Source organism: Macrotis lagotis, chromosome 3 (assembly GCF_037893015.1).
Source record: "Macrotis lagotis isolate mMagLag1 chromosome 3, bilby.v1.9.chrom.fasta, whole genome shotgun sequence".
NCBI lineage: Eukaryota > Metazoa > Chordata > Mammalia > Peramelemorphia > Peramelidae > Macrotis > Macrotis lagotis.
Window position 1 is genome coordinate 273,140,775 of NC_133660.1, and position 16,234 is coordinate 273,157,008.

Here is a 16,234-nt window from a genome sequence, read left to right on the forward strand (position 1 = left end):
CCCCATCGGCCCTCCTGGTGAGTATCCCGCAGGCCCTCCAGGAGCACCCTCCCTCCCTGGCCTGGCGGCTGGACCAGCTCCCTGCCCCGAACTCATTTGCAGGCTCCCAGTCACTTCCCAAACGACTGGGATCCTCCGCCCCAGATTTACCAGGGGATCACACTTTCCCAAACTTCAGATTTTACCCATGTGGACCCCGAAGACCTACTTTCTGCCGGGCCCCACGGGTCCTGTCTCCTTGCCCCCAGCTCCTGCCTTGATACCTGACCCCCTGGAAGGATCCAGCATTTCTGCCTTCCTGCCCCCAGGACCCCATCTTGTATTCAGGAACCAAAACTCCTGTCTCTGGTTTCCCTTGGTCCTGACCTGGAGGCTCCACCCAAGAGCCCTTCCCATCCTCCACCTGCCTTGGCTTCCCTCCCTCCTAGATCAGACTGTTGTCTAGATGTTATGAATGTGTTAGTTGGGGAGAGAGACTACAGGGAAATCAGAGGACCAATAGGAAGGAGAGCTCCAACCCAGGAGCCACTGAGACTCTGACTGGTCTCATCCTACCTGGGATCCATCCCAAAGCCCCTTCTCGATGGGGATAGGAAGAGGGCAGAAGAGGAGGAGGATCTCCCCTGTTCAAGCCTGACCATCCTAGCTGCCTTCCTCCCTCTGTAGGGTGAAATCTCTGCCTTGTGGACAGAGTCAGGGTCTTTGTAATCTCTGTGACACCTCATCCTTTGTAAATCCCCATAGGTCTACCCAGGAAGAAAAGGGAAAGAGCACTGCTCCTCTGAGATCCTTTTCTCTCCCCATCTCAGTCTGCAGAGGACCAGGCCTGGCCCAAGCAGGAAGCCTGGAACCAGAGAAAATGGCCCCTGGGAGCCACAAATCCCCACCCCAGGTGAGTGCATTGCATCCACAGACTTGAACATTAGCAATCAAGACCATTTCTATGGACATGGTCTGTGAAGTTAGCAGTGCCTTACTTAGGGATCATTTCTTTATAAAAATAGGTAGGAAATTGAATACAAGTCAATGCCCTATTCTCTGCTTCTGTGTTTCAAACTAATTCACTGGCACCCTGGTATTTTGAGCCCTAACCCCTCTCCTCTATGTTTTGAAGTTCTCCCTCATTCCAGCTGACTCAATAAGGATTGCTTCACTCCTTAGTTTCTGTTCCACAGGGATCATATCTTTGCTCTCTTTGTACCTACCAAACACCCCTTTCCTTTATACACGACTTTTCAATCTTGGACAACTGAAGATCCAACAAAATCCTTCACACTGAGCCTTGTCTGGACAGTCCTGGGGTTGAATCCTGAAGGCTTCTCCAGCTCTCATCCTTGAAAGGATAGAGTTTCCTTCTTTATCTCTTTTAATTAGATCTCATTTTTGCTTTTGCTTTGTCAGAGATCATGATTGCTACCCTTCCTTGCTTTCTTTGCTTCAGCTCAAGCATGATGGTTTCTGCTCTAACCCTTACCTTTACCTTCTATAGATCTCTATGCTTCAATTGTGTTTTTGATGAACAAAATATTATAAAATTCTAGTTTCTTTTGGATTCTGCTATCAGCTTCCATTTTATGACTGAGTTCATCTCACTCACATTTATAGTTATAATAACTACAAATATATATATATATATATATCCATTGATGATTTTCATTTCTTTATCCCCATCTTTCTATTACCCCTCCTTTCCTACCTCACCAGTGTCTTACTTACCTCCTTGCCCAATATACCTTCCTTTATATCAATCTCTTCTCCCTCTTGTTATACCCATTCCTTTTTGCTTACAGATTAAGATAGATTTCTCTATCCAACTAAATGTGTAGGTTATTCCCTCTGAGTCAGTTTTGATGTGAGTAAAGTTTAGGCTTTGCCTGCCAATCTTCCCCTCCATTATAATAGCTCTTTCATGCCTTTTGCCTTTTTTTATGTGGAATTATTTACCCCCATTAAACTTCCCCTTCTTTTTTTTTCAGTGCAATTTTCTCTCTCTCTCTCTCTCTCTCTCTCTCTCTCTCTCTCTCTCTCTCTCACACACACACACACACACACACACACACACACACACACACACACACACACACAACACATAAAATATATTTTGGGGGGGTTATCCCATCAAAGTCAACTTATATACTTATACTCTTTCTAATTGCTCTTATAGTAATAAAGTTAAGAATCATAAATATTAGCTTGCTATATAGAAATATAGATAGTTTACCCTTATCAAAATATTTATGTTTTCTCTTTATTGTTTCTTCCCCCCCCCCTTGAGTCTTGTATTTGGAGGTCCAATTTTTTTCTTCAGTTGTAGTCTTTTAATTAGGAATGAATTAGTAATGCTCAAAAGTTCTCTATTTTGTTAAATGTTCATATTTTTCCCCTGAAAGATTATATTCACTTTTGCTGGGTCTGTGATTCTCGGGTGTAATCCTAACTCCTTTGCCTTCCAAGATATCAAGTTCCAAACCCTCTGGCTCCTTAATTGTGGAAGCTGCTGAATCTGTGTAATCTTGACTATAGCCCCACAATACCTGAATTTTCTTTTGGGTATTTGCAGTACTTTCTCCTTGCTCTAGGAGTCCTGGAAATTGGCTGTGGTGTTCCTGGGAGTTTTCATTTTGGAATTGCTTTCAGGTGGTGATCAATGGATTCTTTCAGTTTATATTTTGTTTTCTGGTTCTAATAGATCAAGACAGTTTTCTTTGATAATTGCTTGAAAAAATTTTTATAGGTCAGTTGTTATTTGGTAAATTTTTGTATATCTTTTCCCATGCTATTGACTCATTTTTTTCATGATTCTTATATTACTCTCATTCCCCCCCCCCGTTTTTTTTCTATTTATCTAATTTGCTGTTTTAAATACATTTTAAGATCTTCAATGAATTCTTTGAGGTGGAGACCAAATTACATTTTCTATGAATATTCACAGGTAGCAATTTGACACTATTGTCCCCTTCTAAGTTTATGCCTTCTTTCTCCCTATCATCATAGTAACTTACTATAGTGAATTTTGTTCTTTTGTTTTTTGTCTAACTTTTTTGTGACTTGGTGTTTCTATGTGGAAATTGGACTTTGGTCTGTCCCTGTCCTGGGGCTCAGGGTCTTCCTATGTTTTCACTGGCCTTCAGGGCTTAATGACTTGCTTTCACTGTGGGGTTGACTTCCTTTCCCATTTGTATTGATGTGTGGGGTCTCTCTGCTGGCTTCCTCTAGATATAGGGTTTCATTTGTTAGCTCCTGTGCTTATTTTAAATTTGTCTTTCTAATTTTTTGAAGTACATGTCTTGTTTATTAATCTTTTTTTCTATGTTCTTAATGTAGAGGGCTGCCTAAATCACAGAAATTTTTGAATTAAGTATTAGTTTCTTTTACAAATTTATCATTTCTATGACTTGCTCTTTGACTCAGTCATTAGTTAATATGTCATTGTTTGGGGTTTGTGGCCCCTAAACCAATTTCTATTATTTTATTATGAAATGAAATGATATATTGATAATTTATGCCTTTTAAAATTTGTTTACAATCTTTCTGTGTTTTATTATTTTTTCTAGACATTTCATGTGATGCAAAGAAATATGCATATTCCTTGGTTGTCCTGTTTAAAAGATTCCATGAATCTTTTAACTTTAGTTTATTAGATATTCTACATTTCTGACTCCTCAATTTTCTTCTCAGTTCCTTCTGTAAATTCCCCTTCCTCTCTTCCCCTTCAACTAGTTCTAAGTTTTTTTACTGGGGGGCGCAGCTGGGTGGCACAGTGGATAGAGCACCAACCCTGGAATCAGGAGGACCTGAATTCATATCCAGTCTCAGGCATGCAATAATTGCCTAGCTGTGTGACTTTGATAAATCACTTAACCCCATTGCCTTAAATAAATAAAAATTTAAAAAGAGAGAGTCTAAATTTTTTACTTTCTTTCATTTTTGTGACTCTGCCACAAGAATTTCCCTCACTCTCTTCATTCTTTTTCTTCTCTTTCTGTTTTGCCTAGATTTTCCTTTTCTGATTCATAGGCCCTCTAATCTTCTGGTCTCTCTCTTTTCTCGGTATCACTCATGCAATCAAAACCTCCAAGTTCTCTAATCTGAATTCTGTACTCCAGGTACTTTCTGCCATTACCTTGTAGGGTTAACCCCATGGAGGTCTTTTTCCATGGCTCCTTGCTTTCAGAATATTATTTATTATTGCAGGTGACAGAGAGGATAGCACTCCATGGTAGGGAACATCCCTCTGATCTAAAGGCTGTCTTTCTGTAGGGCACTCAGGTCTAGGAAAATGAAATGACTTAGCCTAAGTCACACAATTCCTTTGAACAAAGACTGGAACACACATACACACACACACACACACACATACACACATGCATTCATGCATGCACGTATATACATACACAAGTCTATACATGGATGTATATATATATACATATATATATATATGAATTGTGAATTTATGTAAAATTGTGGAATTAGAAAGAGCACTGGATGAAACCAGTTTTCTTTCAGTTATAGATTTCTTGATCTTTACACAGGATGCCCCATATTCCAATTCTTTACCTTTTTTACTTGCAGGTCTCCCCCTTCTGAGGAAACTCTAAAGGTTCTTTCTCTTTTCTAGGATCTATAAAATCCCCTGCTTAGCTTTCCTTTTTTTAATCTATTTTTTTATTTTGCAAAATAAAAAAATATTGTCATGTGTACAGCAAAACATAAGATTCATAATAAGCAACAATAAATTTTGAATTCAAGAAAATCTATATAATAAACATTAAACATTATATTCTAAATTGTCCATCTTTGCTTCCTTGCAATTTTTCTTCTGTTCTTGGTTTCCTTTATTTTTTCTCTTCTACTTCCCTTCATGATAGATATATAGATATAGATATATAGATATACATTTATACATATATCTATAAGGGGGTATATATATTTATACATACTCCTGAACACATATACACCCATAAAGAGAATTTTAAATATCTATATATCTCTATCTATATATAGATATATAGATATAGATATAGATTAGATAGATATAGATATATACCCATATATATATACATAGATAGCATAGATAAATACTTGGTTTCTCAAATTTATAGCCTTTCCTGAAAGCAGCAATCCCTCCTTACTCCTCTCCTCTACTATATGCTACTTGCCCTCCTATTCCTTAAGCAACCGCCCTTCAAAGAATTTCAATCAACACACCCCTTCTATATACCTTTTATCCTTACCATCTAACTCATTAGCCTTCCTATCTCTCATATTTCTTTCTTAATTGAGAAGGCTTTTATAGCTTCTAAATATATACATGCATACATATATATATAAACCTATTTATAGTATGTGTATATATTCATATACACAATGTACACTGTTTCCCCTCTAACCCATTCCCAATGAAAGTAGATTTCTAGAACCTGTCTTCCTTCCTCAAATATATCTCTATATTACTTCTCGTACTTCATTTGTCTAAGATGGTAACTCTTGTTTTTTCAAATCTTTTCCTATACCATGTTAGTTTTAAGATTCCATTCTACTCAGCTTTACCCTCATCTTTCCTTTGAACTGCCCAATTACCAATAATAATCTTGTGCATATGGTTTATATTTCCATATATGGAAAGTAAACATTTTGTCATTATTGAGTCCCTTGTTATTAGTCCTTGATGTATATCTTACATTTCTTTTGGTTCTTGTATGTCAGATTTTCTATTCACTTCTATTTACTTCAAAATCCTAAAATTCTGGCAATTCATTCATTATCCATTTTTTTTTGTTCAGGATTATGCTTAACTTTGCTGAGTATGTTATTTTTGGTCATAATACTGATTCTTTTGCTCTTTGATTATGTTGTGTTCCAAGTCCTGCAGTCTTTTAAATGATAAGTCTTGTGCAATTCTAACTATAGTTCTACTATATTTGAATTTTTTTTTCTTTTTAGTCTTATTATTTCTCCTTAACCTTGAGGTTTAGGAATTTAACTGTGATATTCCTATAAATGTTCCCTCTAGGACTCTTTTCAGGTGGTGATCAGTGAATATTTTCTTTCTATACTTTCCCCTTGTATCACTTCAGACCAATTTTCTATAGTTATTTCTTGTATTAGTGCATTAAGATTCTTTTTTTTTAATGTAGTTTTTAGATGGTCTGATTATTCTTATGTTTTCTTGATCTCTTCTCCAAATACTACTGTTTTTCTTGTAAGGTGTTTCACCTTCTTTTCTATTTTTCATTCTTTCTATTTTGTTTTATTCTTTCTTCCTCTTATAATTTCACTGACTTCTAATTTTCAAAGTCATTGTCTTCCTTAAGATTCTGGAACTCTGCTAAAAAAGCTTTTGAGAAAATACAGCACCCATTCCTACTAAAAACACTAGAGAGTATAGGAATAAAATGGACTGTTCCTTAGAATAATTAGCAGTATCTATCTGAAACCATCAACAAGCATTATGTTCAACAGGGAGAGGCTAGAGGCATTCCCATCAAGATCAGGGGTGAAACAAGGATGCCCATTATCACCACTAATATTCAATATCATATTAGAAATGTTAGCTTCAGCAATAAGAGAAGAAAAAGAAATTGAAGGAATTAGAATTGGGAAGGAAGAGACAAAACTCTCACTCTGCAGAATCCCAAGAAATCATCCAAAAAACTACTGGAAACAATTAACAACTTTAGCAAAGTTGCAGGATATAAAATAAACTCTCATAAATCCTCAACATTTCTGTATATGACTAGCAAGATACAACAGAAAGAGCTAGAAAGAGAAATCCCATTCAAAGTAACCTCAGACAATATATAATACCTGTGGGGGTCTACCTGCCAAGGCAGGCTCAGAAACTTTTTGAAAACAATTACAAAACACTTCTCACACAAATAAAATCAGATTCAAATAACTGGGCTAACATCAACTGCTCATGAATAGGTTGAGCTAATATAATAAAAATGACAATCCTACCAAAATAAACTACGTGTTTAGTGCTCTACCAATCAAAATTCCAAAAAATTACTTTAATGAGTTAGAAAAGTTGTAAGGGAATTCATATGGAGAAATAAAAAGTCAAGAATTTCCAGGGATTCAATAAAAAAAGTGTAAAAGAAAGTGGCTTAGCCCTACCAGATCTAAAATTATAAAGCATCAGTCATCAAAACTGTCTGATATTGGCTAAGAAATAGAGTCATGAACCAGTGGAATAGACTAGATGCAATAGCAGGAAACGATTATAGTAATCTGCTATTTGATAAACCCAAAGAGGCCACCTATTGGAATAAAAACTCTCTCTTCGATAAAATCTGAAATTTAGATTAGACAAACACCTCACACCCTAACCAAGATAAGATCAAAATGGATACAGGATTTAGATATAAAAAACAATATTATAAGCAACCTAGAAGATCAAGGAGTAGTTTACCTGTCAGATCTATGGAAAGAGAAGCAGTTTATGATTAAGGAAGAGACAGAGAATATCACTAAAAACAAACTAGATGATTTTGATTACATTAAATTAAAAAGCTTTTGCACAGACAAAACCACTGTAACTAAGATCAAAAGAAATGTAGTAAACTGGGAAACAATCTTTACAACTAGTATTTCTGACAGAGGACTCATTTCTAAAATATACAGAGAACTGAGTCAAATTTAAAAAAAAAGCCATTCCCCAATTGACAAATGGTCAAAGGATATGCAAAGCAATTTACAGATGAGGAGATCAAAGTGATCCATAGTCATATGAAAAATTTCTCTAAATCATTACTTATTAGAGAAATGCAAATTAAAGCATCTCTGAGGTACCCCCTCACACCTCTCAGCCTGGCCAATATGACCAGAAAGTACAATGATCATTTTTGGAAGGGTTGTGGGAAATCTGGGACACTAATACATTTTTGGTAGAGCTATGAACTCATCCAACCTTTCTGGAGAGCAATTCAGAATTATGCCCAAAGGGCAACAAAAATGTGCACACCCTTTTATCCAGCAATGCCACTACTGGTTCTATACCCTGAAGAGATGATGAAAAAGGGTAAAAACATCACTTGTACAAAAATATTCATTAGCAGCCTTGTTTGTGGTGGCAAAGAATTGGAAATCAAATAAATGTCCTTTATTTGGGGAATGGCTTAACAAACTGTGGTATATGTATAGCATGGAACACTATTGTTCTATTAGAAACAAGGAGGGATGGGAATTCAGGGAAGCCTGGAGGGATTTGCATGAGCTGATGCTGAGGCAGATGAGCAGAACCAGAAAAACACTGTACACTCTAACAGCAACATGGGAGCAATGATCAACCCTGATGGACTTGTTCATTCCATTAGTGCAACAATCAGGGACAATTTTGAGCTCTCTGCAATGGAGAATACCATTTGTATCCAGAGAAAGAACTGTGGAGTTTGAACAAAGACCAAAGACCTTTAATTTAGGGGAAAAAACTGATATCTTATTGTCTGATCTTGCTATCTCTTATACTTTATGCTTCTTCCTTAAGGATCTGATTTTTCTCTCTCATCACACTCAGTTTGGATCCATGTAATCCATGGAAACAATGTAAAGACTGGCAAATTGCCTTCTGTGGGGGGGGGGGGGGAGGAGGGAAGTAAGATTAGAGGAAAAATTGTAAACCTCAAAATAAATAATATCTGAAAAAAAAAAGATTCTGGATCTCAGGGCAGCTAGGTGGCATAATAGATAGAGACCAAGCCTGGAATCAGGAGGATCTGAGTTCAAATTTGGCCTCAGACACTTAATAATTTCAATTCACTCTTTACCCCAACTGCCTTAAATAAATAAAAATTGTTTAAAAAAAAGATTCTGGATCCCATTTACCATTTGTTTTACTTTTTTATAATATTCTTATTTTTCTTGGAAATGTTCTTATTTTCTTTTTTAATTTTCCTTCAATCTCATTTATTTGATTTTTAAAGTCTTTTTTTGAGTTCTTCTATGAATTTTTGAGCAGGTAACCATTTGATGTTACTCCTTGGGGTAGGAGAGGCTTTTCTGTTTCACCTGAAGTGGGTTTTTTTGGGGGGGGGGTTGCAAGGTAATAGGGTTAAGCAACTTGCCCAAGGTCATACAGCAAGATAATTATTAAGTGTATGAGTCCAAATTTGAACTCAGTTCCTCCTGACTCCAAGGCTGGTGCTCTATTGACTGTGCCACTTAGCTCCCCATGAAGTGCTTTTTTGACTTGTTAGGGGAGGAATTCTCAAGAGTTTGGGGATTTTTAGATCTATACTGCCATCTTCCACCTGCTTGCCTTTCAAAGCCTTTCCCAACATGGCCCCATCTTACCTTTCCAATCTTCTTCAGCTTGACTCCTCTGAGTGGACTATAGAATCCAGACACACTGACTATTGATCACACCTGCACTCTGTACCTGAAATGTTCTCTCTTCTCTCTGCCTCTTGGCTTTTCTGGCTTCTTCCTTCAAGCCAGAACTTTAATACCACTTTCTTCTAGAATGGACTTTTCTCCTGACCTCCATTATCCATTTCTCCCCTGGTGCCTTTCCTTTGAGATTCCCATGATGTCATAGTCTTGAGGGCAACATGATTGGTTACAGAGCTGACTCCAAAAGAACAATCTGATTGGTTGGAAGCTTGGTAATGAAAGGCCAGCAGTGATCCCTCTTCTATTAAGTCAAAAGAGCGATGCGTTGTTTGAATCCAGGAACAAGGTTGTGGCCCAGACATTTGCTCAGCAAACTAGTCTTCCTTGTAGGGTGTCTTGGAGTTGAAAAGATATTAGATTCAGTTTCATTGTGTTCACATGTGTTAACAGAATTTTTCCTGAGCCAGTTTCTAATTTGGGCTAAGCAGGGCACAAGACAGTAATCGAGTAGTATTTTAATTAATTACTATCATTACAAGGAAAAGACTTGCAAATCAGGATTCTTCACCTTGCTATAGTTAAGGCATATGCATGAATCATAGTGGGAAGGTAGATCACAAACAGTCTCTTTTAGGGCTTGAATGATTTTCCTCAGGACAAGCCCACTAATGCAGGACATTATAGACATCCTCCAGCCCTGTAGAAATGGTGATTGTTTGACCTTGGGTATATTTTGTTATTTTATTTGGGCAGAACAGGTTATACCTTTTTCTGATTCACTTCTCTTAACACAGGTCAGAGAAAGAATGTTGTCTTGGCAGGGTTAATGAATTACTCCAGTCTGCTTTGTTCTCTCTGACTCCTGAGCCAATTTCCTGGAGAAAAGATCTCTATAAATGAAATTATTGGTAAATTATATATTTATATATACATATATATATCATATCGATCAATATGAAAATCATAATTCTCTTGGCACATGCATCTCCAGAGGTAAACTGATTCCTTGAGAAGAGTACAGACATGATTACCAGGAGAGCAGGATTTTTATACTTGATCCATTACAAACCAATTAAATTCTAAACCAAATTCAGATTCAGAAAAGCCTAACGTGGACAGTTACAGGACAAAAGCAGTTAATTGTAAATGAAGTCAGTAAAATAAGTGATACAGGATCGATTCAGTCTTCTCACAAGAGAGGTCACTTGGGGATTCGTCCTGGGCCAGTGTTCTCTGTAACCCTTTCTTGCATTTCCTATTCTTTTTTAGTGGGCTGGGGAGTTTCTTTCATTATTCCATTATACTTTCCATTGTGTAAAGTCTTTCTCCAAATGGCTTGTAGAACTTTTTGTTTCTGAACTGAATTGTTTAATTTAATCATTATCCCTCCTGGAATTTGCATACTGGGGTTTTTGATATTTTGTTTTTGTTTTTTTTTCTGAAGGTGACATGTGAATTCTTTTTTTTCATGTGAATTCTTTCAATGAGAGTTTCATTTCTTATTTTCAGAAGTTCTGAGCAATTCTCTTTGATTATTGCCTTCATGTGACCCAGTTATGTCCTTCTAGGAGATCTTTGATCCTTAAGTTGTCTGTTTTCTTCAGGAACAGGAAGATTTTGTTTTACTGTTCTTGGTTTTGCTTGTCTTCTTCTAGTATGTGCTTTCACTTTGGAGTATTTGCATTCCCAATCTATTGTTCATGGGGAGGCTTGCCATGGCAGATTCAAGGTTTTTTATTCCCTTAGCCTCAAGTCACTGACAATTTAATAAAAGAAGACAACACAGAATGAAAAGGGATTAGGATGAGGAGAAGGTACCACCATTCAGAGGCATGATGAAGTTAGAGAAACCCTGAAGAAGTAGAAATATTAGAAATGAGGTGATGTTTGAGAGAAACTTTCTTCTTCAAAGGAGAAGTGGTGATGGTGATTGACTGGAGGAGGCACTTGAGAAGGAAAGAGTGATATGAGTGAATTGGGGTGATGGGTTTGAGTTAAGGATCAGTTAATCTTCACTAAAAGGACTGCCTTCCTTTAATGAAAATCTACATTGAATATTATGCAATGAAGAAGAGTGATTCATGGAACCCTAGAGAAAAGGAGCAATTTTAAAATTCTTGGGAATCTCAAAAAGTGGAACAATAAATTCCTCAGTTATTCAGAATTAAATATTAGAATAAAGGAAATAAAAGATGAAATATGGATTGCAAATAGAACATAAATCAGATTTGGAAATTTTTTAAAACTTGATATATTTCCTTTTCCCACAATTATGCTAAAACAGTTTTCTAAAATTTTTTAAAGATTTTGAGTTCCAAATTCTATTTCTCCCTTCCTACCCTTCTCTCCCTGAGACAGAAAGCAGTCAGATATAGGTTATACATGTGCAATCATGTAAAATATTTCCATATTAATCCTTTTTTTACAAGAAGACTAAAGGAAAAGAATAAAAGAAAGAAAATGGAAAAAATCACCTGCTTCAGTGTGTATTCAAGCAATATCAGTTCTTCTCTGGAGGCAGATAGTATGCTTCATCATTAGTCCTTTGGATTAGTCTTGGGGCATTGTCTTGCTTTATTGTACAACATTGCATATGATGAATAAAACTTTCTCTTGGGTTTTTTTTGGATCAGTTCATGTAAATCTTTCCAGGTTTTCTAATCAAATTTTTTTTTAAAAAAATCACAATAATGAATACTTAAAGGGTAATTTTATGCATAAGATGGAGAATGGTTCCCAGTCAGAATCTCTGATATAGTAAATCATATCAGTATAATGAAAATGGAAGATAATAAAATGGAAGACCATCAAGTTCTAAGCACATTGACAAAACACTTGTTGTACATGTAGTAGTCAGGAAATATAGGTGAACCTCCCAAGTATTGGGGTATCTTAGATCTGGCCAACCTCTTCTATACATGATCCATCAGCAGGCCTCTTAACCCATTCCCTTGACTCTTGTTCTCCCAAGTTTCTAGAGCTGTAGAGAGGTATATTTACAACATGTAGTTCTCATAATTATGTTCATATGGTTTTGGGGTTTGCTTTATAGTCTCCTGAATATTTTATATTGTCTATAATTACTTTAAATGGAATTCTCTTTCTCTCTCATATTGCTGTGTTTTAGTGGTAATATATAGAAATATTAATCAGTTATGTGCTTTATTTTATAGTCTGTAACTTTGCTAAAGTTGTTAATTGTTCCAAGTAGTTTTTTAGTTGATTTTTTGATTCTCTAAGTATACCATCATAGTATCTACATAGAGTAAATTTTGTTTCACATTGCCTATTATAATTCCTTAAATTCTTTTTCTTCTCATTGCTAAAGCTAACATTTCCAATACAACATTGAATAAGAGTGGTACTAATGACATCTTGCTTCACCCTGACCTTATTGGGAATGATTTTAGTTTATTACATTACATATAATGCTGCTAATGGTTTGTAGATAGATACTGCTTATTATTTTAAGGAAAACTCTATTTAATCTTCTTTACTCTATTGTTTTTAATAAGAATGGGTGCTGTATTTTCTCAAAACCTTTTTCAGCATCTATTGAGATAGTTCTATCAATTCTATTTGTTTTGTTATTGATATGGTCAGTTCTGCTGATTGTTTTCCTAATATTGAGCCATACTTGTATTCCTGGTAAAAATCCCACCTGAGCATAGTAACTTGCTGTAATCTTTTTGTTAATATTTTATTTAACATGTAGGTAATTATTAAGTGTCTGAGACTGGATTTGAACGCAGGTACTCCTAACTCCAGGGCCGGTACTTTATCCACTGCACCACCTAGCCGCCCTGTGCGCCACCTAGCTGCCCCACTGCTCCACCTAGCCGCCCCTTCCTTTTCTATTAATTCGGTTAATTTTATTTTTCTAGCTAGTCATCCATATCACTTAAATTGCTAGATTTATTGACATACAGTGGAGCAAAATTGTTTCAAATTATTACGTTAATTTCTTCCTCATTAGTGGTAAGTTTACCATTTTCATTTTTGATACTGGTAATAGTTTATTTTTTTCTTATTTTTAAATCAAATTAACCAAAAGTCCCCCACAGATCCACTTCCTTCACAGATAGAACACATACTTTCTCACTGATTCCATTGAGAGAAATTTCTCAGATTTTCTTCAGATAATCATAAGGCTCCTCATGAAAATGGTTTCAAGTATTCAATCTGACACTCATAGATGGTGTGACCTTTGGGAAGTCCTCCCTTCTTTGTGCTTCGGGTTCCTCCTTAAATTGATAATGGTTGGACAGGAGAAATTCTAAAGCATCCTTCAGCTCTATGTCCTATGATTTTTGATAATATAGGAGTTGGTGACATTCAAGGATGTGGCTATAGACTTCACCCAGGAAGAATGGGACCTCTTGGACCATCCTCAGAAGGAATTGTACAAAGAGGTCATGATGGAGAATTCCCAAAACCTGCTCTCCCTAGGTAAGGACATTTCCCTGGGCAACTTAGTCTCTATTCCCTAGTATGCGATGTTTGGAGCATTTATTAATCATTAAAATGAGGAAAATGCTTGTCTCCTGTTTCTAAGAGACAAAGTACTCCTACTGTCCAGTTTCCTATCAAAGACCTTTATATTGTATGATAGGAACCTGGGGGTTTTCTTTGCTGCTTCTGAAGCTTTAGGTGGCTTCAGGTTAAAAATCAAAACAAATCAGTGTGACAGATGTGGAACTAATCTCAGAGGTTATTGAACTATCATCACTGATGAGGAGTCTAAGTACATACATATGTTTGAAGATAATGGAGTGATTCCCAAAATGAAGCAGCTCTGAATCCATAGCCCTTTCTTGAAAGAAAACTAAATTACAAGTTTCTCTCCAAGTTCATCCCTATGATTCCTCCTGCCCAGGACTTCCAGTTCCCAAAGAAGATGTGATCTCTTATTTGAAGCATAAAGAAGTACCATGGATGCTAGAGCAGGAAGTCCTGAGGAGCCACTGTCCAGGTGAGTGAGTTGAAGGCAGGTATGTGAGAGCTAGGATTATAAGAGACTATTATGTGTTGTGGTAAAGCAAGGGCTAGATTTGGGCGAAGGTAAACCTGCCTTGAAATTGTTTTTCACATTTTTTTAGCAGTACTTCCTGGGCAAGTCCCTGAACCAGTGAGCACCCTCAGGTTTCCCATTTGTAAAATGAGGGGGTTGGGCTCCATTTTAAGCTCCCATTTAGCAATCTGTGTTCTTATAAGAAAGCATTGTTTGGAATTTGGGAGCTTGGACCTCTTCTGGAAGTGTAAAAAGGGATTAGACCATTCAAGATGAGCTCTTTCTTAGATCTTCTTCAAGTCAACAAGCATTTAAGTGGTTGCTACATGCCAAACTCTAATCACCAGGGACATAAGAAATGCAAGGACCTTCCCCTGCTCTCATGGAGCTCACAGTCTAGGGGGCAGAAAACATGCCCAACAACTATGTAGAAACCCACTATGGAGAGGCTGAATTAAAACTGGTCAAGAGAGGGGATGCCCTAAAGTTAAGGAAGACTAGATAAGGCATATTATGGAAGATGGACTCTAAATGGGGCTTCAGGAAACTTAAGGTCAGCGTTCTAGTTAGCAGGTATAGGAAGGAAAAGCCTTAGAGTCAAGAGTTGAAAAATCCTGTTCCCAGACCTAAAAGAAGGCCCCTATCACTGGTTTATAGTAAATATGGAGGGAAAATCAGGTGAAAGAAGACTAGAGGAGTAGAAATGGGGTTGGTTTAATAGCCTTAGAGATTAGTATATTTGATTCTTTTTTTTTAAGGTTTTTGCAGGGCAAATGGGGTTAAGTGGCTTGCCCAAGGCCACACAGCTAGGTAATTATTAAGTGTCTGAGACTGGATTTGAACCCAGGTACTCCTGACTCCAAGGCCGGTGCTTTATCCACTACACCACCTAGCCGCCCCTAGTATATTTGATTCTTTGGGGAACCACTGGAGGTTGTAGAATGAGTGGTCAAACGAAAGCTTTAGGAAGATGAAAATGAGATGAAAGATTGACTAGACAGGGAGGAAGAATTGAGGAAACCAGACATGCTAGCAGACTCTTAAATACTTCAGATGTAAGAGGATGGTGACAATGAAAGGAATAATAATGGTAGACAATGGGGTATTTGGGAGATTTATTACAGAAGTGGAAACCCAGGACTTTGGAACAGATTAACATGGGGGATAGGAAGGGTGAATGTGTGAGTGTGGATGAGCAGAGAAAGACTCTTCAATTCTGAGACTGGATTATTGGGAGGATGTCTCAGTAGCATTAGGAAAAGTAGGAAGAATCAAGGATTGGGGGAAAGAGAATGAATTTCCTTTTGGATGTAGTGAAAGGAGAGTCAGGAGGTAGGTGATGGGATGGAATGCGAATATTTGCATACATAAAGGGATTTTCTTCAGCAAACAGAAGGATGATCTTTTCATCTCATACTGAGATCAAAAAGGGGAAAAAGGCATCTGGTTTATGTGAGACAATAAAAAGAAGATAGTTCTCAATAAATGTCCAGTTTATCCAGTGCAACATGAGACCAAAGTCTCAGGTGAGGTGATATGGATGGGGGAATAAGAGTGCAAGTTAGCCAGAAGGAAGAATGGAGATTGAATGAAAAGATTTGGAAAAGTTGCTGTAGTGAGTGGCATAGGGGAGTCAGGGATATGTCAAAGGATTGCCTTGCCACCCAAGGGTCCAGCTGAGATAATGCAGCCTAAAATTTGTAGTGGACCCAGGTAGCCTGGTTTCATGATTTTCTCTCTCTTATTCAACAGCACAAGAGAAGTAGTGAAGGCTGCTGCCATACTTGTAAATAATCCAAGATTAAGATTTGCATAAATCATCAGCCCAAATTCCTTCCCTGACCTCTGTGGTTCAATCTCTGTCTCATGCTTAAAGAATCATTGATCAGG

General features: G+C 37.0%; 1 protein-coding gene across 1 annotated transcript in view; it reads left to right on the plus strand.

The window, feature by feature from the left end:
* The first annotated feature begins 760 nt into the window (after positions 1-760).
* ZNF268 (zinc finger protein 268) overlaps positions 761-16,234 on the plus strand; it is an 81,871-nt gene continuing 66,397 nt past the window's right edge. Inside the window, exons 1-3 of the mRNA XM_074231618.1 lie at positions 761-892; positions 13,656-13,782; positions 14,210-14,305. Coding sequence (XP_074087719.1) covers positions 860-892; positions 13,656-13,782; positions 14,210-14,305 — 256 coding nt within the window. The 5' untranslated portion in view covers positions 761-859. The remainder of the gene's footprint in view (positions 893-13,655; positions 13,783-14,209; positions 14,306-16,234) is intronic.